The 26,183-nt window shown below is 43.5% G+C and overlaps 1 protein-coding gene across 4 annotated transcripts; it reads left to right on the top strand.

The window, feature by feature from the left end:
* The first annotated feature begins 5 nt into the window (after positions 1 to 5).
* Positions 6 to 20,487, top strand: mkks (MKKS centrosomal shuttling protein). 4 transcript variants are annotated; one of them, XM_033026248.1, is made up of 6 exons: positions 6 to 204; positions 3,803 to 4,030; positions 6,006 to 7,463; positions 10,335 to 10,516; positions 16,286 to 16,396; positions 18,415 to 20,487. In XM_033026248.1, the coding sequence occupies exons 3-6, from the start codon at positions 6,479 to 6,481 to the stop codon at positions 18,853 to 18,855; spliced, it is 1,719 nt and encodes a 572-aa protein (XP_032882139.1). In that variant the 5' UTR covers positions 6 to 204; positions 3,803 to 4,030; positions 6,006 to 6,478; the 3' UTR covers positions 18,856 to 20,487. The 4 variants fall into 4 exon arrangements, with proteins under 4 accessions (XP_032882139.1, XP_032882142.1, XP_032882141.1 ...); XM_033026251.1 differs by having other exon boundaries at positions 13 to 198; XM_033026250.1 differs by lacking the exon at positions 3,803 to 4,030 and having other exon boundaries at positions 13 to 204; positions 6,010 to 7,463.
* Positions 20,488 to 26,183: the final 5,696 nt, after the last annotated feature.

The following is a 26,183-nucleotide window of genomic DNA, read 5'->3' as shown; positions in this document are numbered from 1 at the left end:
CACACACACACCGTCCCCCGTCCACACACACACACCTCCTCCTCCTCATCGCTGATGCTGCAGCGGCGGCGGGCGCGGGGTGTGAGTGAGGAGGAGGGTGACGGCAGTGGGGCGGGCGGCCCTGGAGCTGCGAGGACCCCGCCGGCCCACAATGGTCACCGGTCACTGTCTCCGCCGCCACTTGAGGTGAAGGTGAAGGTGAAGGTGAGTTCGATCCCCACCCCCGGACACAAGGGAGGGGTGTGAGGGTGAGTTCGATCCCCACCCCCGGACACAAGGGAGGGGTGTGAGGGTGAGTTCGATCCCCACCCCCGGCCAGTGAGGGGAGAGTGAAGGGGAGGGGAGAGTGAAGGGGGAGAGTGGTAAGGATGGCTCGAAGGGTGGAATGGCCTACTCCTGCACCTATTTCCTATGTTTCTATGAGGTGAGTGATGAGGAAGTTATCTTCCCCCTGAGCTGTTGGGCCTTTCTGCCATAGCCTTGGGGAGAGCATAAGTAATGTCTTATCATGTAGTGAGCTTCTCCCACAAATATAGTAATTCCATTCTGTTTTGTAGTCTTTTTGCACAATCCGCAAGCATTGCCACTTTTTCATTTCATTCCAGCCCACATCTCGTATGCGTATGTGACGAATAAACTTGACTTGACTTGGAAGTGAGGGGCGAGTAAGAGGTGAGGGGAGAGTGAAGGCTATGGGAGGGTGAGACTGAGAGTGGCGAGGATGAGAAGGTGAGGGAGGGGTGTAGGGGAGGGTGAGAATGAAGGTTATGGGAGGGTGAGAGGGGTGAGGCCCTGAGGGAGAAGGATGAAGTAGAGGGAGTGGGCTGGTTCCCAAAGTCAATTGGCAAAATGTCTCGTCACCACATCTCACAAACAAGTACCTTTCAGATTGGCACATGGATATGGAGAGATATCTATCATGTGCAGGCAGAGGAGATTAGTTTATCTTGCCATCATGTTTGGCACAGATTTTGTGGGCCACTGGCGTATTCCTGTGCTGTACTTTTCATTATTCGATGTGAGATCTCACACTGCTGGTGAGCAAGCTTAGCCCTAAGTCTTGCTCAACAGCTTGGGCTAATAGCTGCCACACCAAACGAGTTGACACTGTCCTTAACTCTGCAGTGCGGGTCATCACAGGGAAGCTTAAGTCAACACCTTTGCAGTGGCTCCCTGTCCTCTCTCATATCGCCCCCTCCCAGCATACGCAGAAGGGAGAGGATGTTGAAAGATTGGTGCACCATCGAGGCTAACCCTGACCTTCCCATCCATGCTGACTTGAACAATCTGCCCAATATGCGCCCGAAGTCCCGCAAACCCTTCTGGTCTTCAGTCAAATCCCTGGTAGACTTTGACTCCAAGACTGAGTGGCGCAGAGCCTGGAAAGATGCCAACATTAACAATGGAGAGGTCACCCCACAGTGAAACCGCCGGGTTTTGACCTCCATCGCAAGCAATGACTAACCCTGAACAGAATCCGCACCCTCCATGCAAGAACAGCCCGTCACCTGCAAAAGTGGGGGATGACAGACAGCTCTGCATGCGACTGCGCACATCCAGACCAGATCATCCCACACATCGTGAATGACTGCCCACTGAGGCTTTCCCCTGGGGGCATCAAAGCCATCCACCCAGTAACTGATGCTGTCCTGACCTGTATGTCTACCCTTGACCTACAAGTTTAGGCTTTGCATATCATACCCAAGAAGAAGAAGAAGACTGCATGTGAGCACCCACCCCCACAGCACAAGCTGAAGAGTTAAGGTGCAGCTTTGCTTTCATTTCTGACGTGTAGGGACACTGAGTGCTGTCGGGAAGTTTGGAGTACTTGTAGTTTGGTGTCTGTGTTCACGAGTCACTCAGAGGTCAAGAGCAGGTTACAGAAACCTACAATGGTCTGAAAGGTGCTTCACCTGAACCGGTAAATGTTATTCACCCCTAAAGTTATCTTCCCCCTGAGCTGTTGGGTCTCCTGGAGGACTTTCTGCCACAGCCTTGGGGAGAGCATAAGTAATGTCTTATGTAGATGTGTCATAACCACCCTGCTGTTATATTCTGCGCTCCAGCTCGGCTTAACCCAGACCACCATGCAAACCAACCTCCCTTTCATTGACTCCCAACTACACTTCACGCTGCCTCGGCAAGGCCAGCAGCATAATCACGGATGAGTCTCACCCCAGTCAAACCCTCTTCTCCCCTCTCCCATCAGGCAAGAGGTACAGAAGTGTGAAAACACACACCTCCAGATTCAGGGACAGTTTCTTCCCAGCTGTTAGCAGGCAACGATCACCAACTAGAGAGCAGTCCTGGCCTACTATCTACCTAATTGGAGACCCTTGGACTATGTTTAATCAGACTTTACTGAACTTTATCATGCACTAAACGTATTCCCTTTCTCCTGTATCTACACTGTGGACGGCATGATTGCAACCACGTATAGTCTTTTCACCAGCTGGAGAGCACGCAACAAAAACCTTTCACTGTTTCACAAGTGACAATAATAAACTGAATTGAATTGAATACTTTATTGTCACATGTGACAAGTCACAGTGAAATTCTTTGCTTGCATTCCCAAGGTATGCAATAGTCGCCACATAAAACTAAACTAATAGAAACATAGAAAATCGGTGCAGGGGTAGGCCATTTGGCCCTTCGAGCAAGCACCGCCATTCAATATGATCATGGCTGATCATCCAAAATCAGTACCCTGTTCTGGCTTTTCCCCCAGATCCCTTGATTCCCTTATCCCTAAGAGCTAAATCTAACTCTAATGATAACATCATCCAGAGACCCAGGTTCGATCCTGACCGCGGGTTATTGTCTGTAGTGTTTGTATGGTCTCCCCGTGACCTGCATGTGCTTTCTCTGGTAGACACAAAAACTTCTAGTCCGTTCGGCACGGACTAGAAGGGTCGAGATGGCCTGTTTCCATGCTGTAATTGTTATATGGTTATATGCCTTTGTGACCATCTTATGTACCTATACAAATTATATCGTTCAGAAACATCCAGGCCAGTCTGAACTGTAGATTATACTAGATAACTGAAATATCAAAATAGTCTATGTGTAATATTGCTGTGTACTGAATGATAGACCTTTATGAGAGGGATGTTCAAAGGTATAAAAGGCAATTACGTTTGGGAGGAGAAAATTTCAATTTTTAAGAATGTAATAACAAGGAAGTGCAGTTCCTTTATACTAGAGATAGGCACAAAGTGCTGAAATAACTCAGCAGGTCAGGCAGCATCTCTGGAGAAAATGAACAAGTGACATCTGAAGAAGGCTCCTGACCCAAATCGTTACTTGTCCATTTTCTCCAGAGATGCTGGCTGACCTGCTGAGTTACTCCAGCATTTTGTGTCTACCAGAGAAAGCACATGCAGGTCACGGGGAGACCATACAAACACTACAGACAAGAACCCGCGGTCAGGATCGAACCTGGGTCTCTGGCGTTGTAAAGAAGCAACTCTTAACACTGTGCCACCGTGCTAACGGGTACAAATATTAGCATGGAATAATTCAGCTAGCATGTTTGTTTCTATACTGTACATTTTATGTAGGTTTAAAATATTAAATAAATTGTGTTAAAGTACAGATTTTTTTGAGTAATTAACAGCTTTTTAAGTGAATCTGAAGAAGGCGCCACCTATCCATTTTCTCCAGAGATGCTGCCTGACCCGCTGTGTTACTCCAGCACTTTGCATTAATCTTTGGTACAAACCAACATCTGCAGTTCATTTTTATTACTGCGATTTAAGCATGGTGCTATTTATATTTTCATCCATTTTTTTTAAATTTCTAGGTGATTGTTTAAATTCAACATGAGTCTTAAAACAGTTTGGAAGAATTACAGATTTGTAATTGTTATGGGAACAAGTCTTGCATTGATTCATTGGGGATGGTACAACATCAAGTCTAGTGAAACTTTCAAGACCAGAAACCAAGACTATGTTGCAGAGCCCGGAAATGTGACGCATATCGTTCAGCAGGAGAGCCAGCCTGATCGGAAGCAGTGACTTGCCTTTGTGAGGTAACATGCTTCATTAGTTACACAAGATTTATATTTCAATGAACATCAGTCGGCCAACATTATGACAGATGAAAATAATACAGAAGTAGGAAAAATTTATTTGGAAATAACTGAGATTAATTTTCCAGTTGTTGCTTGCTTTTTCAGATAGAAACATAGAAAATAGGTGCAGGAGGAGGCCATTCGGCCCATCGAGCCAGTACCGCCATTCATTGTGATCATGGCTTATCGTCCCCAATCAATAACCCGTGCCTGCCTTCTCCCCATATCCCTAGATTCCACTAGCCCCTAGAGCTCTATCTAACTCTCTCTTAAATCCATCCAGTGATTTGGCCTCCACTGCCCTCTGTGGCAGGGAATTCCACAAATTCACAATTCTCTGGGTGAAAATGTTTTTTCTCACCTCAGTCTTAAACGGCCTCAAGTGAAACTTTAGGTGTGTGTGTGGACACACATATATACCCATGCACACACAGAGTGTACGTGAGGCCATAGCCTCAGCATAAAACGATGTACCGTTAGAAAGGAGATGAACAGAAATGTCTTTAGTGAGAGTGTGGTGAATCTGTGGAATTCATTGCCATAGACGGCTGTGGAGACCAAGTCAAAGGATATTTTTACGGTAAAGATTGATAGATTCTTGATTAGTACGGGTGTCGGGTGTTATGCGGGGAAGGCAGAGAATGGGGTTGAGAGGTAAAGGCAGATCAGCCATGATTGAATGGCGGGGTAGACTTGATGGGCCAAGTGGCCTTATTCTGCTTCTAGAACGAGAGAGAGTGAGAGAGGAAAAGTACGAGAGAGAGAGAGAGAGAGAGAGAGAGAAAGGAAATGTACCTGTGATCATGTGGCCCATCATAGTAGAAGAAAAACTGAGATGAAAAAAATTGGACATTCACAACTTTAAACAAATTGTTAAATTGCTTGAAAAAGGTTTTAGCGATTTACTCCAATTGAAAACCCATGGGCACAAATCTAGAATTTGTTAACGCATTTATTTTACTTATGCTGCTGATGTTAGTACAACTGCACGTGAATTTTCAAAATACATTAATATAGTACTTTGCAATTTGACTATAGAACAGATTATGGAATACGAGGCAGAATGTAGTTGAGAAGAATTCATCTCCTTTCTAAGGGTGTATCTTGAGAAGAATGTAATTTTCTAATTGGAGAATCATGCTGATCTTCTTGCATGTGGTGTGCGCAGCCTAAAGTTGTAGGTCAACTTGTTCTATTTGATCTATTTGTTTGTGCACGTCGGGTTGATTGCGTAAGTCGATACAGGGCAGACCACGTGAAGATTGTAATCTCCCACCCCGTCATGCTGATGGGATCAGCATTATGAACCATTGCTTTTGTTATATCTAGATATTAGGACGGATGAGGATTAATATAATGCTGAAGTTTCTAGATAATGCATATGTTGGTCATACATTCAGAATTGTGAGAAGTTTTTGATAAATAGAAAGGGACTATACTCTTACCATGGAAAGCTGGGAGTTTAACATATAATATACAATATCATAGCTTTATATTGGAGCTTAAACTAATTGACAGAATAATAATAATAATATATTTTATTGTCATTGCACAGAGGTACAACGAGATTTAATAATAATAATATATCTTTTATTGTCATTGCACGTCAGTGCAACGAGATTTAGTGTGCAGCTCCACTGATGTACAATACATTTGGTAGGTACAACGAGATTTGAGCTAGAAGGGAAATAAAGAAATCCCACACACAGAACTGGAGTGCTCGATTGGCATATTCAGAGTTCTACTTAAACCTTCACTTAAAGTGGGATCTTTTTCAAAGGCAGGAAAGAAGTGTGACTAAATGGGGAAATGCGTTCAAAAGGCTGGTGTAGGAGTGTTGAACCAAATGCTGATTGCTTGCATGATTCTGTTGTATAATTGAAAACTTTTCAACAAAGCAGATTATGACGGCCTGCATTTTTCCAATTTACAGGCAGAGTTAAATCGGATTGCAGCTGCTGCATTGCAAACTCCCGGTTGAGGAATGAAGAATAGAAGGTGGCTCCGACAAAACTGGCTTCTCGTGGCAGGACTGACTTTATTTGGGATTCATTCAGTCACATATTTGATGCAGAAGTTTGTGAAAAAATCGACCCAATCCAGCTTAGAACTGAAGAAGAAGAATGGTGAATAAATATTACCCCAGAAATGCCGTGCGGGATAAATCTTCTACAGTCTTGTCCAGATTTTGCTCCTCGACTTCAGTTTACAATGAAATCTCCTTTGAGAAATGACTAGTAATTTTCATTTTATTTTATTAAATGGCTGGCCTCTGCAGCAGACCTACAAGGATTCTGCTTATGTCAGATTTTAAATGTTGTATGTAACCTTTAGTTTTCACCAAGAAATAAAACAGCTGTTCTTCAACACAGGCTTCTGTCTTTAAACCTTTTGCCCGAATGAAAAATGGCCTACATTGCACCTAAAGTATCATCTACATGCAGTTCTGGACCCTTAAATAACAATGTGCTTTGTCAAGCCCTTTCCACTCTAAGAGGGATTGTGGAGTCCTGCTATGGTCCATTCGGTAGATTAAAACTTATTCATAATGCTGTTGGAGGCAACGTTCTAACCACATCACACTCTTCTGTCCTTTTGGGTAACCTCTCTGTGTCCCATCCTGTGTTAAAGCTGCTCGTAGCTTCAATGTTGAATCACCTTTCTCGATTTACCGATTCTGGATTATTTGCAACCATTCTGTGCTGCAATTTAACAGAGAGTGCAAAGCAACTTGATGTACCAAGCAGTCACATTGTCAGGATCCAGAAAGATCTTCTGGATATTTGCACTGACTATCTAAGATCTGAGGACTGTGGCTGCAGAATACAAATAGACTTTAACAACATAAAGACTTTGCTTTCACTTGTTCGCACGGCGATAAATAAACCTACTTGCATGTTGACCATCAAAGAGGCGGACTACATCAGCTCCTTAGTGTTACAAGCGTTCTTTCATACCATCCCATCAATAATTGGCGATACCCTGTCTTTGGGAAAGATGCTGATTACTCCCATTGAGGGACAGAGTGTTAGTGACTCCTGCATACTTTCTGGAATCCTCATAGAAATATTTGCATCTCATTCGGTGAGAGTTGATGCCACAAAGTTGACTTATGGTTGCATTAAGATTGCAGTATTCAGTGTCTCTATGTCAGGAGATGTCGTGGACAGCGGCGATGGGCACTGGGAGGTGACGTCAGGTTTCTGCCCAGAAGACGAATCACTTGTACAGCTGCTGAAGACGGGAAAGCAGCTCGTTTGTGATCAAGTTCATCTCGTCGTCTGCCAGAAAGTAATTCATCCAGTTCTTAAACAGTATCTCCAGGAGCACCATGTAATCGTGGAAGATCGCCTTGGTCTTGCTGTAATGGAGCCCCTGATTCAAATGGCAGGTTAGAATGCTATGCATGGTTGTAAGTAAGTTTATTGGCCAAGTATTCACATACAAGGAATTTGCCTTGGTGCTCCGCCCACAAGTAACAAGTTGTCCTAGTGTTTCCAATGCTAATATGTTATGTTATGCACATATTCATTCTTTGCGAGTGAAAACGTACAAAATATAAAACCAGGTCCTTCGGCCCAACTTGCCCATACAGACCAGCATGTCCTAGCTACATTAGTCCCACCTGCCTGCATTTGGTTTATCCCTCCAAACCTGTCCTATCCAAGATCTCGACTAAGATTGCGGCGACTTTTTGCTAACAGCCATGTACCTGTCTAACTGTTTCTTACACGTTGGGATTGCCCCAGCCTCACCTACGTCCTCTGGCAGCTTGTTCCATACACGGACCACCCTTTGTGTAAAAGTTACACCTCATTTAGATTCCTATTAAATCTTTTCCCCCTCACCTTAAACCTATGTCCTCTGTTCCTGAATTCTGGGCAAGATACTTTGCTTACCTACCCGATCTATTACTTTCATGATTTTATACACCTCTATAAGATCACCCCTCACCATCCTGCACCCCAAGGAATAGAGACCCAGTCTACTCAACCTCTCCCTATAGCTCAGACCTCTAGTCCTGGCAACATCCTCATAAATCTTCTCTGTACTCTTTACTCTGTAGCAAAGTGTGGAGTCATGCATTTTGGTAGAAAGAATAAAGGCAGATTATTTTTTAAATGGGGTGAGAATCCAGAAACCGTAGGTGCAAAGGGACTTGGGAGTGCTGGTGCAGGATTCCCAATAAGTTAATCTGCAAGTTGAATCAGTAGTAGAGAAAGCAAACTCAATGCTAGCATTTATTTTAAGAGGGCTTGTGTAAAAAAACAGTGATGCAATGCTGAGGTTCTATAAGGCACTGGTAAAGCCACATTTGGAATATTGTGTGCAATTTTGGGCACCATATCTGAAGAAGGATGTTCTGGCTCTGGAGAGGGTCCAGAGGAGGTTTACAAGAATGATCCTAAAAATGAGTGGGTTAACCTATGATGAGCATTTGTCAGCACTGGGCCTGTACTCGCTGGAATTGAGAAGAATGAGGAGGGAACCTCATTGATACATACAGAATAGTGAAAGGCTTGGATAGATTGGATGTGGAGAGGATGTTTCCACTAGTGGGAGAGTTTAGGATTAGAGGTCATATCCTCAGAATTAAAGGACGTTCTTTTAGAAAAGAGATAAGGAGAAAGTTATTTAGGATGTGGGTGGTGAATCTGTGGAATTCTTTGCCACAGAAGGCTGTGGAGGCCAAATCAATGGATATTTTTAAGGCATAGATACTGTAGATAGATTCAGATTCAGATTCAACTTTAATTGTCATTGTCCGTGTACAGTACAGAGACAACGAAATGCATTTAGCATCTCCCGGAAGAGCGACATAGCATATGATTTGAATAAATATTTACATTAGCATATATACAGACATAGTGTTTTTCCTGTGGGAGGAGTGTCCGGGGGGGGGGGGTGATTGGCAGTCACCGAGGTACGTTGTTGAGTAGAGTGACAGCCGCCGGGAAGAAGCTGTTCCTGGACCTGCTGGTCCGGCAACGGAGAGACCTGTAGCGCCTCCCGGATGGTAGGAGGGTAAACAGTCCATGGTTGGGGTGAGAGCAGTCCTTGGCGATGCTGAGCGCCCTCCGCAGACAACGCTTGCTTTGGACAGACTCAATGGAGGGGAGCGAGGAACCGGTGATGCGTTGGGCAATTTTCACCACCCTCTGCAATGCCTTCCGGTCGGAGACAGAGCAGTTGCCATACCATACTGTGATACAGTTGGTAAGGATGCTCTCGATGGTGCAGCGGTAGAAGTTCACCAGGATCTGAGGAGACAGATGGTTGATTAGTACATGTGTCAGAGATTATGTGGAGAAGGCAGGAGAATGCGGTTAGGAGGGATAGACCAGCCACGATTGAATGGTGGTTAATGGGCCGAATGGTCTAATTCTACTCTTATTCCTTATGATCTCATGAGTTTAGTTTATTGTCACATGTAGCGAGGTAAAGTGAAAAGCTTTTTATTGCATGCTATTCAGTCAGTGGAAAGACTATATGGTTATAATCAAGCCATCCACAGTGTACAGATACAAGGTAAATGGATCAGAGGCGATTAAGAAGCGCATAGTTAAAGTAATCAACGATGCTGTTGGAGTCGAGGTTTAAAAGAGTGGAGCGAGCGTGATGAGTGATTGGAGAAAAGGAATAGGTGATGTTTCGAGTCGAAGTCCTTCATCAGACCGAGAGTCAGGGAGGAAGAAACTAAAGGTACAGAGCAAAGGAGAGCCTGCACCAATGACTTAACATAGCTGGGGCCCATGCGAGTAAACATGGCTACATCTTTGAATTGGAGGAAGTGGGAGGAGTCGAAGGAGCAGTATAATGTGAGGGCCATTATGTACCCGGTAAATCTTTATTGATTCAAAAGGAATATAACAACATCTGTACTCTTCCTCCCCAAAACCACTCGCTGGGATTTCCATGATTTGTAACCTATCCGTTATTCTCTGTTGCACTTAGCCCAATTCATTTTGAGTTGGTTATGAAATAGTGTATAATCTTTAAGAAAAGTTTTTCTGATTTATATCAAAACAGTTAAATCCAGAATTGCAGAATCTGGAATATCACTTTCTTTGATACCACCAAAGTTCATCATTAATCATGAGCATTAACTGTCTGTGTTTCGGTAGTTGATATTTTACTCCACACTTGTATTTTTAAGTATTGTGCATTTTCTGAAAAGTTGTTATATTTCTCAGCTGTTTAGTTTGTGGCCTATCCATTTGTAATGTTAAAATGTATAATTTCTGTCCTCTGAATTTACCAGGTGCACGCCTCATTACTTCATACTATCATCCCGTTTCCCCCAACTGCTACGGCAGCATTAAGAATCTGTTACTTGTGAAGTGTGGTTCTCGGCAATTCCTGCACCTCCTTCCAAATGGAAACAAGCCTATATGTACCTTGTTACTATGCAATCGAAGTGAAGCTGGACTGAATGAGCTAAAGGTAGGATCCATCTTCTCCATACCTGTATGCTTTTTTCCAGTCCCAAATAATGTTGACAGTAAGAGCAGTCTTAGCGTCATACAGCACAGAAACAGGCCCTTCGACCCAGCTTACCCATGCCAACCAAAGATGCCCCATATCTACCCGTCCCACATTTGGTCCTTATCCATCTAAATCTTTATTATCAATGTACCTGTCCAAAGTCTTTGAAATGTGATTATAGTACCTGCCTCAACAACCTCCTCTGGTAGCTCATTCCATATACGCATCATGTTCTGTGTGAAAAAGTTGCCCTCAAGTTCCTATTAAATTTTGCCCCTCTCACCGTAAACCTATGGTTCTTGGTTCTGCTATTCTGGGTAAAAGCCTCTGTGCATTTACCCTATCTATTCCCTTCATGACCTTATACCCTTCTATAAGATCGCCCCTTGGCCTCCTGACCTTCAAGGAATAAAGATCTAGCCTCCCCAGCGTCTTCCTATAGCTCAGGCCCTCAATCCCTGGCAACATCTTCGTAAGTCTTTTCTGCACTCTTTCCATCTGAACAACGTCCTTCTTATAGCAGGGTGACCAAAACTGAACACAATACTCCAAATACTCATTAAAGTCTTGTACAATTGTAACATCACATCCCAACTTCTATACTCAGTACCCTGAGTAATGAAGGCCAATGTACCAAAAGCCGTCTTGACCATCCTACCTACCTGTGACTCCACTATCGAGGAAAAACAAAGCAAACTCTCTACAAAACTTTGAATCTAAAAGTGAACCAGCATCTCAAGTTGTTTGAAACTAAAAAATGCGGTTTTATTTTCCAGGTGCATTGTTATTAATTGTGTGAAACATTCATTGAAGGATGTGTTGGCAAATTGTCAAAATAGAAATTATGTCTCTTAAAAGACCATTTGGACAGATATATGCTCAGGAAGGCTTTAGAGGGACATGGGCCAAATGCAGGCAAATGATCAACACTCGTGAAACGGGCACTTCCCACCTCATCGCTGGGCTCGTCAACCAGGTTGAACCTTGAAGTATCTTCTTTAATACCAACATATTCCTTCCATACCAGAGGACCCAACACAATAGACTTTTTCACACAGAGTTGTGAGTCTGTGGAATTCTCTGCCTCAGAGGGCGGTTCTCTGGACACTTTCAAGAGAGAGCTAGATAGGGCTCTTAAAGATAGCAGAGTTGGGGGATATGGGGGAGAAGGTAGAAACGGGGAACTGATTGCACCTACTCTTGCACCTATTATCTATTGTCTAACAGGAATCGCAGGGGACCTGAATGCATAGTCTTAAGGGCCTGTCCCACGAGCATGCGACTCCATGCGGCAAGCGCGACCTAAAGGGCTGGTCCCACCAGCATGCGGCAAGCGCGACCTAACGTGGTCGCTTGAGCCTTACGGCCTCGCGGGGCCGGTCTCACTTCGATCGCCGGAGCCATATGGAGTTGTGCGGTCCCGACATCGCGCGGGGTTCCGAAAAACTGACCGGGTTCAAAAATTCCGCGCGGCAACGGCCTGCCGGCCTGCAGCCGCCTCGACGCCATACGTACCGCCTCGACGCCGTACGCCCGTCGGACTTCGCTCGAACTTCACGTCACTCACTCAACCTCCGTGCGTACGGTGTTGAGGAGGCTGCGGGCTTTAGGTCGTGCTTGCCGCATGGAGTCCCATGCTCGTGGGACAGGCCCTTTAGTCGTCACCCACTGCATAAAGAAATGAGTGGACAAACGTGGTGTGTGCTTACAAAAAGCATTCAGACTTCCCAAACTGGAGGCCCTGGGTGAACCAAGGGACAAGCAACTTGCTGAGGGCTAGATCTGTGAAGTTTAAGGCTAGCGATCCGGTACTGTACCAGAAGTCCCGGTTGGAGTTCATGAAGGTCACCAAGAGTGGGACTAAACTATTTCGAGCCAAGCTGGAGCCCACAGACAGGCACGAGAGCTGCAGCAGGGCTTGCACGCTGTCACTACCTACAAGGTGAAACCAGGGAGCATAAGTGGTTAACTGGATAAGATGTTGGTCGGCGTGGGCAACTTGGACCGAAGGGCCTGTTTCCATGCTCTATAGCTCCCTAAGTGGCAAGGATGCATCACTTCCAGATGAGCTCCATGTCTTTTATCATGCTTTGAAAGGGAGATATTATAGCTAAGATAGACACAAAATGCAGGTGTACCTCAGTGGGACAGGCAGCATCACTGGATAGAAGGAATAGGTGATGTTTCAGATTGAGACTTTTCTTCAGATGGAGGTGAGGGTCAGGGGAGAGGGAGTCAGAGATAAGGAGGGGTAAGGTGTGAAAAGGGTATCAATGAGCAATTAGTAATTATAATTCCTTTCCAGCCTTCATATTCAGTTCTTCAGCAAACTTACTTGGCCCTTTTAGAGTCTGATAAAGAGGCCTAATAAAAATGAGTATTTATAAAATTTGTGAATGAAAGAATGATTATGCGGCACAGTGGCTCAGCTGGTAGAGCTGCTGCCTCACAGCGCCGAGACCGGGTTCAATCCTGACCTCGGGTGCTCTCTGTGTGGAGTTTGCACGTTCTCAATGTGACCACGTGCTTTTCCTCCGGGTTCTCTGGTTTTCTCCCACATCTCAAAAGACGTGTTGGTTTGCAGGTTAATCGGCCCCTAAATTACCCCGAGAGTGTAGAGAGTAGATACGATAGTAGGATAATTCAGAACTAGTGTAAACGGGCGATCAGTGATCGGTGTAGAAGTTGGTGTGCCGAAGGGTCTGCTTCTGTGCTATATTTTTCCATTCAATAGAAATCTCACACTACTTATGAACGTGTATTATTTGAGCTGGGACAATGGAGAATGCCATAGCCTAGTGATTAGATCTGTACTTTTCACCGACTACAAACGAGCTAGATTAGAGGATTAAAGGAGAGTTTTAAAATTTGCAGATGATGTAAAAAAAATGTAGGATGCAGAATACTTAGCTGAGTTGGATGTTTGATGGGATTTAGAGCCACTCCTCATATAGACTAACAATAAGCATTTTTTATTATAATAGAGTTAAATATAGGAGAAAAGGAACCATTTTTAAAAATTGTTGATTGATATGGCGAATGGGAGATGAAGCTGCGATGTTTAAACAAAAAGGATGGTGACATTTTTCGGAAGCCTGTTGAATTCTGTGTATTATGCTGACCTGACCTGGCTGAGAATATTATATCCAATTGTCAGTCAACAGTTCTCCAAAAGGCCACTCAACCAGAAGCAGAAAGCCACAGGCATATTTTAGATTTTGAATTGTGATGAGACGTTAAGAGAACAAAATGATCCTCTTCACAAAATTAAATAATAGATGTTCGTTTTAGCATACAATAAACCGATGAAGTGGAAACTAACAATTTTGTTTCATTTGTTGCAGAATAAGAGTGTAGGAAGGAACTGCAGATACTGGTTATACTGAAGATGGACACGAAAAGCTAGAGTAACTCGGGGTTGAGAAGAAGGGTTTCGACCCGAAACGTAAACCTATTCCTTTTCCCCAGAGATGCTGCCTGACTCGCTGAGTTGCTCCAGCTTTTTGTGTCTATTTGCAGGATAAGTGTGTTGCTTTCATACTATGAAACCGTTAGAGAACCAGCAACATTGGTAAGGAGATTGCACCCAAGGTCAGGATCGAACCCAGGTCTTTTGGCGCTGTGAGGCAGCGGCTCTACCACTGTGCCGCCCCCAAGTTGTACTTATTTGAAAAGCCTTATTGAAAAATATATTTCATGCTATTTATAGTGATCTCAGATTTATCAGTTGGCATTGCAGAAAGGAAAAACATTGTAACAGATGATGCAGCACCTATGCAAGAACATCTGAGAGGATTTTCTAATCCACCAACTTCTTAAGCACATTTTTCTTTTTGCCTTGCATTGAATCACTTGAAAATCTTGAAGCTTAATTCATAGTAGCGGCATGAAGATAAATGTTGAAAAAAGGGCGTCAGGGTGGCGCAACGGTAGAGTTGCTGTCTAACAGAGCTTGCAGCGCCGGAGAACTGGGTTTGATCCCGACTACGGGTGTTGTCTTTATGGAGTTTGTATGTTCTCCCCGTGACCTCGTTGGTTTTCTCCGAGATATTCGTTTTCCTCCCACACTCCAAAGATGTACAGGAGGGTAGGTTAATTGGCTTGGGTTTGTATACTTGGTATAAGTGTAAATGGTCCCTAGTGTGTGTAGGAATGTGTTAATGTGCGGGGATTGCTGGTTGGGGCGAACTTGCTAGGCCGAAAGGGCCCGTTTCCGCTCTGTATCTCTAAACTAAACTAAACTAAATGTGTACATTGCTTCTTCAGAACATTACAATGTGCAAATTAAACATGGATTGCTATTCAATATTGACTTATTTTCTATGTGAAGCACCCTTCATACCCGCCCCGACATTAGAATGAGAGTTTCAGTGCTATAAAATCTGACACAAAAATTTGCAGACAAAGCAGATTGCAAACTCAGTTTAAAATTACATGACGTTTCAGTGAACTCTTTCTATTCAAGAGTGCTTTATGGTACATCATTTCGGCAGGAACTTGGATCTCATTATTTGAATTAAACATTTGTAACATGAAATTTATATAATGTTTAGACAATAGACAATAGGTGCAGGAGTGGGCCATTCGGCCCTTCGAGCCAGCACCGCCATTCAATGTGATCATGGCTGATCATCCCCAATTAGTACCCCGTTCCTGCCTTCTCCCCATATCCCCTGACTCCGCTATTTTTAAAAGCCCTATTTAGCTCTCTCTTAAAAGCATCCAGAAACCTGCCTCCACCGCCGAGGCAGAGAATTCCACAGACTCACCACTCTCTGTGAGAAAAAGTGTTTCGTCGTCTCCATTCTAAATGGCTTACTCCTTATTCTTAAACTGTGGCCCCTGGTTCTGGACTCCCCCAACATCGGGAACATGTTTCCTGCCTAGCGTGTCCAAACCTTTAACAATCTTTTATGTCTCAATGAGTTCACCTCTCATCCTTCTAAACTCCAGAGTGTACAAGCCCAGCTGCTCCATTCTTTCAGCATATGACAGTTCCGCCATCCCGGGAATTAACCTTGTAAACCTACGCTGCACTCCCTCAATAGCAAGAATGTCCTTCCTCAAATTAGGGGACCAAAACTGCACACAATACTCCAGGTGTGGTCTCACTAGGGCTCTGTACAACTGCAGAAGGACCTCTATGCTTCTATATTCGATTCCTCTTGTTATAAAGGCCAACATGCCATTCGTTTTCTTCACTACCTGCTGTACCTGCATGCTTATTTTCATAGACTGATGAACAAGGACCCCCAGATCCCGTTGTACTTCCCCTTTTCCCAACTTGACGCCATTTAGATGGTATACTTAATGGAATTTTATGTGTTCAAATGTACTTAATGGAATTTTTAGGTAAGTTTAGAGATACAGCGCGGAAACAGGCCCTTCGGCCCTCCGAGTCTGCACCGACCAACCATCCCGCACACTAACGCTATCCGACACACACTAGGGACAATTTTACACCAATTAACCGACGAGCCTGTATGTCTTTGGAGTGTGGGAGGAAACCGAAGATCTCGGAGAAAACCCACTTGGTCACGGGGTGAACGCACAAACTACGTACAGACAGCACCCGTAGTCGGGATCGAACCCGGGTGCAACGCTGTAAGGCAGCAACTCTACCACTGTGCCACCCTTAATGTTAATATAAAGAGCAGTCATTACAATGGGCAGTTCTATCATGATTTCCTGTAATACATTTACATTTGCTTATCCACTTTGCTGTAGGTTGTTTGTCAATCAGCAGAATGTGTCTTGCGCCTTGCACTCAAAGAGCCATATGCTTTACTTGGAGGAGGTTGCACTGAATGTCATCTGGCGACATACATTGGCTATAAGGTACGTACTTGTTCTTTGTAACTTATTAAAGGCAACTTTTATTTTCAATTAACCCTGTTCCACAGAACGATCATTATTGAAAACCTTCCGTTAATTGTTTAGTTTAGTGATACAGCGTAGACTCAGGCCCTTCGGCCCACGAGCCCATGATGACCATCAACCACCCATACACTAGTTTTATCCTACACACTAGGGACATTTACACAAGCCAATTAACCTACAAACCAGTACTTCTTTAGGAGTGTGAGAGGAAACCGGAGCACCCGGAGAAAACCCGCACAGACAGCGCCCATAGTCAGGATCGAACCCGGGTCTCTAGCACTGTAAGGCAGCTGCTCTGCCACCCTGTATATGGTAGAGAGAGAGAGAGGCAAATATCCTCTTTCATAGTATTGAATAGTAATATAACTAAAGTAATGAATAGATCAGAAGACTTGTGAAGGTTATGTGTTCTTGTGGCAAGATTTCCTCTATTATAAGTTTTCAAATTTACATTTAGATTGAAATCTGCCAATGTAAACCTGTCAGATTTTCATCCTGTTTGTCAATGGTTAGACAGCAACATCTCACCCTCTGTATCTCCCAACCCCTGCAAGAGAGCCTAATACTCCAAGGATTATCCGCGCTGTTCAACAACTAAAATACTGCAGATGCTGGAAATCTAGGGGGGGGAGCAAAGTCCTGGAAGTGCTCAGCAGATCAGGCAAGATCTATGGAGAGAGATGTATGAACCAAGTTAATACTTCATGTTTATGAGTGTGAGGGAGAGAGATGGGGAGAGTATGAATGGGGAGGGGCTGCCACAAGGAGAGAGGGAGGCAGATTAACAGAGGACTATAGAGAGTGAGATTGAGAGATACAGAAAGAGGAAGATTGTCAGTAGTGCACGAGGGGTGAAGAAATGGGAGGCGAGAATTGAAGGGAGAGTGATGGACAGAGTAGGGAAGGAAGAACAGGAGGGAAAGAGTGTGGATGAGGCAGAGAGAAGGAGAGAGGGGGACAAAGATTAAACGGGATAGTGAGAGTGAGAGTGGCAAAGAAATGGAGTGATGCACTGGTAGAGGACAAGGGAGTACAGAGAAGATTCACCAGACTGATTCCTGGGATGGCAGGACTTTCATATGAAGAAAGACTGGATGGACACGGCTTGTACTCGCTAGAATTTAGAAGATTGAGGGGGGATCTTATAGAAACTTACAAAATTCTTAAGGGGTTGGACAGGCTAGATGCAGGAAGATTGTTCCCGATGTTGGGGAAGTCCAGAACAAGGGGTCACAGTTTAAGGATAAGGGGGAAGTCTTTTAGGACCGAGATGAGAAAAACATTTTTCACACAGAGAGTGGTGAATCTCTGGAATTCTCTGCCACAGAAGGTAGTTGAGGCCAGTTCATTGGCTATATTTAAGAGGGTTAGATGTGGCCCTTGTGGCTAAAGGGATCAGGGGGTATGTAGAGAAGGCAGGTACAGGATACTGAGTTGGATGATCAGCCATGATCATATCGAATGGCGGTGCAGGCTCGAAGGGCCGAATGGCCTAGTCCTGCACCTATTTTCTATGTTTCTATAGGGGGACGGGCTGAAGCAGTCAAGGAAAGTGATTATAAGGTTATAAAGTGATTAGGAGGGAGGAAGAGGGAGGAATTAATAGTGAGGGGAGGCACAGAGAGAGAGGGGCACAGGAGAGTACACAGGCTGAGTATAGAAGTTTGGAGATCATGTTGCAGTTGTATAAGACGTTGGTGATGCCGCATTTAGAGTATTGTGTTCAGTTCTGGGCACCGTGTTATAGGAAGGATGTTGTCCAACAGGGATGTGCAACAAGAGATACATAGAATGATTGGAAGGGGAAGAAAGAGAGGGAGGGAGTGTGACCCAGAGAAAGAGATAGACAAGGGAGAGGAGAAATCTTTAATGAATTGTAATTTTGGCAAATATTGATGAATGTTGTACTTTATAGCATCAGGAGCACGATGACTAAAGAACTGTAGAATATTTTGTAAGCTGAACTTTCTCCGCAGGTGCACTGTGTGACTGACGATAAACTAGCCGAGATGTGCTGCTCCCGAGCACAATATAAAATTGTTGCTGATGATTTCTGTCGCTCGCTGGACCGAACTGCATCTTCACTGGAGCATGACGGTGGGGAGAACTTCATTGATGCCAAGTATGGTCATCGTTGGTCTGTCCTGGCCAATATGCCTCTCAATAGCCACTGGTCTGAGGTATTTTCAAGATGTGTTTGTGGATCATACACTGCACACCAAAACCTGGACTGGACTATTCTAGGTACTAAGAGAACAATCGTAAACCTGGAAATGCCTCCTGAGAAACCTAGTGATTACTCCCCTGGTCAATTAATACTCGACTCCTACACTGTGAAACTTAACGCTTTACAAGTAGCGGTAGAAACAGCTAATTTGATAGTTGAGTTACAATATGTTATTCAGGATCGGAATTAAGCTTTCATGCCCTGACTATAATTCAAGTCTGGTTTTCTAATCCATCTCAGTGCTCGACATCGAGTCTAGCTTTCTTCCAAGTGTCATTGCTATAATAAATTAGAAAGGTCCCCTGCCAAAGTTGTAGATAACTATCAGAACAAGAATAATGCATACTTGTCCTTCCCTGCGCAACTTAATGCAGTAATTTCTCTGATTGCCAAAGATCAAGGATCAGGAATTAGCATTTAGATGGTCTGGTTGTATAGTGCGTTAATGCACTTATTTTGTATGTTCAAACACTAAAGGGCCTGTCCCACTTGTACGAGGTAATTCAAGAGCTCTCCCGAGTTTAAAAAAAATAATCAAACACGTGGTAAGTACCTAGAATGTACGTAGCGGGTACGTCGGAGCTCGGGACGTCTCTTAGCGGCTCGTAACGCTAACGGCAGGTACTCGGGAAACGTGGTAAGCTCGTGAAGATTTTTCAACATGTAATTACCGGTTATTACCGTAATTCTCCGAGTTCGAATCAGGGGAAAGTCGGGAGAACTCTTGAATTACCTCGTACAGTGGGATAGGCCCTTTAGGGGCCTGTCCCACTTATGCAATTATTTTCCGGCGACTTGCCGGCACCCGTCATAGTCGCAGTAGGTGGCCGAAAATGTTCAACATGTTGAAAATCCAGCGGCGACCAGAAAAAGGTACATCTCTTTGAGCGACTACTCACGACCATGCAGGCGTTACCCTGGGACATGTCAACACGTGACGTCTGTATGGTCGTGAGTAGTCGCCCAAAGAATTTTTAATAATTGGTTTTAATAAATCAATAATTTAATCAAGAATTCTAATATTATTAATCCTATTCCATTAATATCTTAACTAGATTTGCAGGGGTTTTAATTTAGGGTGGATAGCAGCCTCAACGTTAAAACAACCAATTTGAAAATAAAACTCTTGAATTAAAACTGAAGAGAACTAAAGGCAAACCAAAAGTGGAAATTTATGTTTAATCTGCGAAGAAATTGCATGATTTTGAAGGTGATATTTGGTAAATGCCATTTTCCTGTTGGAGGAACGAGACCCAATGCAGAATGTACACATGTAGGATTTTCGGATGAAGATTACTTCATGTAGTTTAAGGCGGTTAGCGAGGGCATCGAATGCAAGATTTGTGGAATACAGGGGTTTGATCATTGTTCCAGTCGCAACAAGGGTGAGATAAGAGAAGAGCTAGGTGTTACGCAGGTAAAATAAACAGAAACAGTTGTTTGGAAATGGAGTTTGTAGCTAATCTATTTAAAATAAGGGAGTATCTGAAAACATTACTGAAATCAGAGGCTAAGGTGTAAAGATATTTTATGCCTGCCATGCCAATGGTTCTGTCACTGATTTTACCAGTGTTCATTTGGCAAACCTTGTCAGTTTTGTACGAAGTTCATTCGTCTGAGAATACCGGGGAACATATAGACCAACGGTATATTTGGAAGTAACCTACCAGTGATCACTGATTCAAGTTCATTGGAATACACATATGGGATGTACTGTAATAATTTTGCACTTGGTCTTGGAAATTTTTGATTTCACTGCCAATCAGTGGCTTGTGTTTGTTTAATGTTTGATTGAAGTCTTCATAGAGTTTCCAAACTTAAATGTTTTTTCATTGTTTGATCGTCTGCGTTTAGCAAGCCATTCTATGCACTCAAACATCTAAAATCACTTGGTCAAAACTGGTTGACTGAAATCTCATTATAATCACAATTGGGTGGCACCAGTGGTGGACTGGGTCTAAAAATATTGGTTGCCAGGAGACAAAGGGGGCCCACCCACAACTACAATGCTATCATTTAACAGGGGCTCACTTGCCATCACTTGCTATCACTTCATCAGGGGCCCACTTTCCATCGGGTGGTGCAGCGGTAGAGTTGCTGCCTGACAGCGCCAGAGACCCCGGGTTCTATCTACGGGTGCTATCTGCATGGAGTTTGTACATTCTCCCCGTAACCTGCGTGGGATTTCTCCGGGTGCTCTGGTTTCCTCCCACACTCCAAAGACGTACTGGTTTGTAGGTTAATTGGCTTAGTAAATTGTAAAATGTCTCTAGTGTGTAGGACAGTGTTAGTGTACAGGGAGTTGGTCGACATGCACTCTGTTTCCGTGCTGTATCTCAAAAATATCTGTGAAATAATTTCCTTAGTTTTATTGTGATATTTAATGTTTGAGCAGATGGCATTCCTTGTCTTTTGTGCTTTTGCTGGCAGTCTGTTCACACATTTTCATATAAATTCCTGAGATAATAGTGGACTATCATCCACAATAACATTCATCCTCTACCGCCTCCCTTGACTCAGGTAAGGCAGAGGTTCACTTGCGCCTCCTCCATCCTCATCTACTGTATCCGCTGTTCCAGATGTGAACTCCTATATATCGGCGAGACCAAGCGCAGGCTCGGTGATTGTTTTGCTGAACACATCCGTTCAGTTCCCCTCAACCAACCTGATTTCCCGGTTGCAAAATAGTGAGGCCCAGGCGCAAATTGGAGGAACAGCACCTCATTTTCACTTGTCCAGCTTACACCACAGTGGTATGAACATTGACTTCAAGTAACCCTTGCTTTCCCTCTCGCTCCATCCCTCCCCCTTCCCAGTTCTCCAACCAGTCTGAATGTCCCCGATATCATTTTGCTTTGTTGTCACCTTTTCCTAGCTAACAATAATCTATTCTAGATTTTCCTTGAACTTTATCTCTTTTGATGCCTCCTTTTTACACATTACCCTTCCTTTGTCTCCTTCTCCCCTGATCCTCAGCCTGAAGAAGAGTCTTGACCCGAAACGTCACCCATTCCTTCTATCCAGAGATGCTGCCTGTCCTGCTGAGTTACTCCAGCATTTTGTGACTATCTTTGGTGTAAACCAGCATCTGCAATTCCTTCCTATCCATAATAATGACTCTGATATTTTGTTTGCAATGACAGCCACTTGTGTGTCTGTATGTAAGGCACAAATCAACAAGGGAGCAGCACATGTCTTTGGTCTTTTAGTTTAGTTTATATACAGCATGGAAACAGGCCCTTCAGCCCACCAAGTCCATGCTGACCATCGATTACCCGTACATTAGTTCTATGTTATCACAATTTTGCATCCACTCCCAACACACTGTGGGCAATTTACAGGAGCCAATTAACCTACAAACCCCCACATTTTTGGAAAATGTGAGGAAACTGGAGGATCCGGAGGAAACACACACGGTCACAGGGAGAAGGCACAAACCCCACACACAGACAGCACCCGAGATCAGGATCGAACCCAGGTCTCTGGCTCCGAGAGACAGCGGCTGTACCGGCTGTGCCGCCCTTTCATCATCATTGTTATTCTGTTCTCTTGAATGGACAGTGTTTTGGCTCTTGAAACATATCTATTTCTGACTGGGAGGCGATCGATGTGGGCAATCAAGTGACTGGTAATTACGAACAAAGCATTTCATGTTTGAGAGTGCGCAATTATAGGTAAATGTTCAGACTTGTTCTACTGTCTGAGATGTGTAATACGAGTTCATTCGTTTTGGAACAATGTTAAGAGTGTTCGTTTATATAGAGCCTTTCTTGAAATTCGAACATCTCCAGATGCTCCAGAGTCACAAGTAGATTTGGAGCACAGTCACTATGGGAAATACAGCAGCCATTTTGCACACAAGATTCCACAAACTGTACCGAGGTGATTGATTTATTGTTTATTTAATTATATAATAAATAATGTAAAATTATTGAGTTCATCACTGCTGCTGTCATTCTTCTTCCTGTTCAGTTTTAATAGAAGTATGGTCCATGAAGCAAATGGTCAGGATGAAACTCCACTGTGGTATAAAATAAACAAGAACAAATAGTGATACAGGGATCGCAGGTTGGTGCGGACTCGGTGGGTCGAAGGTCCTGTTTCCACGCTGTATATCCAATACAAGATACTAAAGCTAGTCAGTAAGATGTTCAAATTTTACTGGCACATGTACCGAGGTACAGTGAAATGCTTTTGTTGTGCTTTAACCCGTCAGCAGAAAGCTTCATTGTGGAATATTTCTAAAACAAAACTATTTGCGCAGCATGATTTAACATGTAAGAAGTTCAGTTCAGTCTAGTTTACAGGGTGATTTCACTAAAGGTCACTGGAGCTTAGATCCGCACCCACGTGACCGAAAATTTTAACTGGAGTACATGCGTCACTTCCGGTACATGTTAGTGAATGGGAAAACACGCACTTTCACACCCGTTAAAAACATCGAAAACGGCCCGTTTTTGAGCTGCAATTAACTGTGCCAGTCGGGGTGACCGTGAGGCACAGCTACCTAAATTTACAGTCCAAAAAAAAGATAGAAACTAAGGTAAATTCAAGAGGGAGCTGAAGGTGTAAAAACAGCGGAAGTTGTTAGCGGACATTTGCCGTGGAGATTTAAAGATCGAAAATATCGGGAATTATCGCGTTTGCTCGCTGCATTTCATCAAAAGTAAGGCATTATTGACTTTTTATCTTTATTCATTTGTTATATGAAAAGTATTAAAAGTTAAAAATCCATCAGTAAAATTACAAAATCGCCCATGGTTCTCAGGTGGGTTTTAACATGCAAAATGAAAACGCTTCTGAAGCTCCATTTACCATTTAAATAATCGTAAACTATCAATGCGTTTTGAAATAAATTTTACTGAGATGCAAGCTAAGGAATGGGATAATTGTCAGCTGTTAGTTGGACAAAAGCAGGACATTTTATTATTTGCCAAAATATATTTCTCAATGTTTCTTGTTTAAAGCCTGCACAATCACCCAAACTACTTATTTATTTATTTATCATCTAATAACAGACAAGCCTGCAGCATGGAATGATGTCAACAATCCTGATTGGGCACCCACTGTGAGCAGGATAGACAATGTGCACAAGAACGCCATGCACGTGCAACAAGAAGAGAGTATTAAAGCAGATTTGGTTGCAGCTCAAGCATCTATAGCTCTGCAAGTTGATGGCGTTCTTGTGCACATTGTCTATCCTGCTCACAGTGGGTGCCCAATCAGGATTGTTGACATCATTCCATGCTGCAGGCTTGTCTGTTATTAGATGATAAATAAGTAGTTTGGGTGATTGTGCAAGCTTTAAACAAGAAACATTGAGAAATATATTTTGGCAAATAATAAAATGTCCTGCTTGTCCAACTAACAGCTGACAATTATCCCATTCCTTAGCTTGCATCTCAGTAAAATTTATTTCAAAACGCATTGATAGTTTACGATTATTTTAATGGTAAATGGAGCTTCAGAAGCGTTTTCATTTTGCATGTTAAAACCCACCTGAGAACCATGGGCGATTTTGCAATTTTACTGACGGATTTTTAACTTTTAATACTTTTCATATAACAGATGAATAAAGATAAAAAGTCAATAATGCCTTACTTTTGATGAAATGCAGCGAGCAAACGCGATAATTCCCGATATTTTCGACCTTTAAATCTCCACGGCAAATGTCCGCTAACAACTTCCGCTGTTTTTACACCTTCAGCTCCCTCTTGAATTTACCTTAGTTTCTATCTTTTTTTTGGACTGTAAATTTAGGTAGCTGTGCCTCACGGTCACCCCGACTGGCACAGTTAATTGCAGCTCAAAAATGGGCCGTTTTCGATGTTTTTAACGGGTGTGAAAGTGCGTGTTTTCCCATTCACTAACATGTACCGGAAGTGACGCATGTACTCCAGTTAAAATTTTCGGTCACGTGGGTGCAGATCTACGCTCCAGTGACCTTTAGTGAAATCACCCTATTGTCACGTGTACCGAGGTATAGTGAAAAGCTTTTGCCGTGTACTAACCAGTCAGCGGAAAGATTATACATGATTACAATCGTGCCATTTACAGTGTATAGATACATGTTAAGGGAATAACGTTTAGTAAAGTCCGATCAAACATAGTCCGATTGTCACCAATGAGGTAGATAGTAGTTCAGGACTGTTCTCCAGCTGTGGTAAGATGATTAATTTGTCTGATAACAGATGGGAAGAAACAGTTCCTGAATGTGGAGGTGAGTGTTTTTACATTTCTATACCTTTTACCCGATGGGAGAAGAGGGAGTGGCCAGGGTGTGACTCATCCATAATTAGGCTGCTGGCCTTGCCGAGGCAGTGTGAGGTACAAATGGAGTCAATGGAAGAGATTTGTGTGATGGTCTGGGCTACGTCCACAATTCGCTGTGATTTATTGCAGTCTTGGATGGAGCTGTTCCTAAAGCAAGCTGTGGTGCATCCCGATAAAAATGCTTTTTACGGCGCATCTGCACAAGTTGGTGAATTGCTGTGCGACCAATCACAATGCATGTAAAATGATTAAGAAAGAACTGCAGATGCTGGAAAAATCGAAGGTAGACAAAAATGCTGGAGAAACTCAGCGGGTGAGGCAGCATCTATGGAGCAAAAGAAGTAGGCAATGTTTCAGGCCGAAACGTTGCCTATTTCCTTCGCTCCATAGATGCTGCCTCGCCCGCTGAGTTTCTCCAGCATTTGTGTCTATCTGCTGGAGAAACTCAGCGGGTGAGGCAGCATTTATGGAGGGAAGGAATAGGCAATGTTTTGGGTCGAGACCCTTCTTCATAAGTATCTTATGAAGAAGGGTCTCGACCCGAAAAGTATCTTATGAAGAAGGGCCTCGACCCAAAACGTCGCCTATTCCTTCTCTCCATAGATGCTGACTCACCCGCTGAGTTTCTCCAGCATTTTTGTCTACCATGCATCTAAAATGATGCTTGTTTGCACTTATTATTGTTAAAGGAACATTTTTAACTAGCCAAAATCTACAAAATGCTGCCTGTTATTTATTGATCTTCTAATAGCACATGATAAATCAATGACCCACTGCATATTGTGAGTCTCTTTCTGACAACCTTCCTGAATTTTGTAAATTGCAACTTGTCAGCAATATTGATTGCTATGAGGGCTATACACTTTCCATTTGATTCAAGTTTACTTAATACTAGAATTAATAGGCACTAAATCCTAAATTGGCTCACGTTCATCAAAAGGCATCGAGCTGGTGTTTGCAACAGTTCACATTCAAACAGATGAAATACTAGAGGGCACAGCTTTAAAGTGAGGTGGGGGGGGTCAAAGTTTAAAGGAGATGTGTGGGGCAATTTTTTTCACAGAGAGGGTGGTGAGTGCCTGGAACGCGCTGCCAGGGTTAGTGGTTGAGGCAGATACTATAGTGGCTTTTAACAGGCTTTTGGATAGGCACATAGATATGCAGGGAATGGTGGAATGTGGTTTATGCGTGGGTAGATGACCTTGGCATCAATAGACAATAGGTGCAGGAGTAGGCCATTCGGCC

This window comes from Amblyraja radiata, chromosome 8, assembly GCF_010909765.2.
Source record: "Amblyraja radiata isolate CabotCenter1 chromosome 8, sAmbRad1.1.pri, whole genome shotgun sequence".
Lineage (NCBI taxonomy): Eukaryota > Metazoa > Chordata > Chondrichthyes > Rajiformes > Rajidae > Amblyraja > Amblyraja radiata.
The sequence above is the reverse complement of the archived record's forward strand: the minus strand, read 5'-3'. Positions and strand labels throughout refer to the sequence as shown.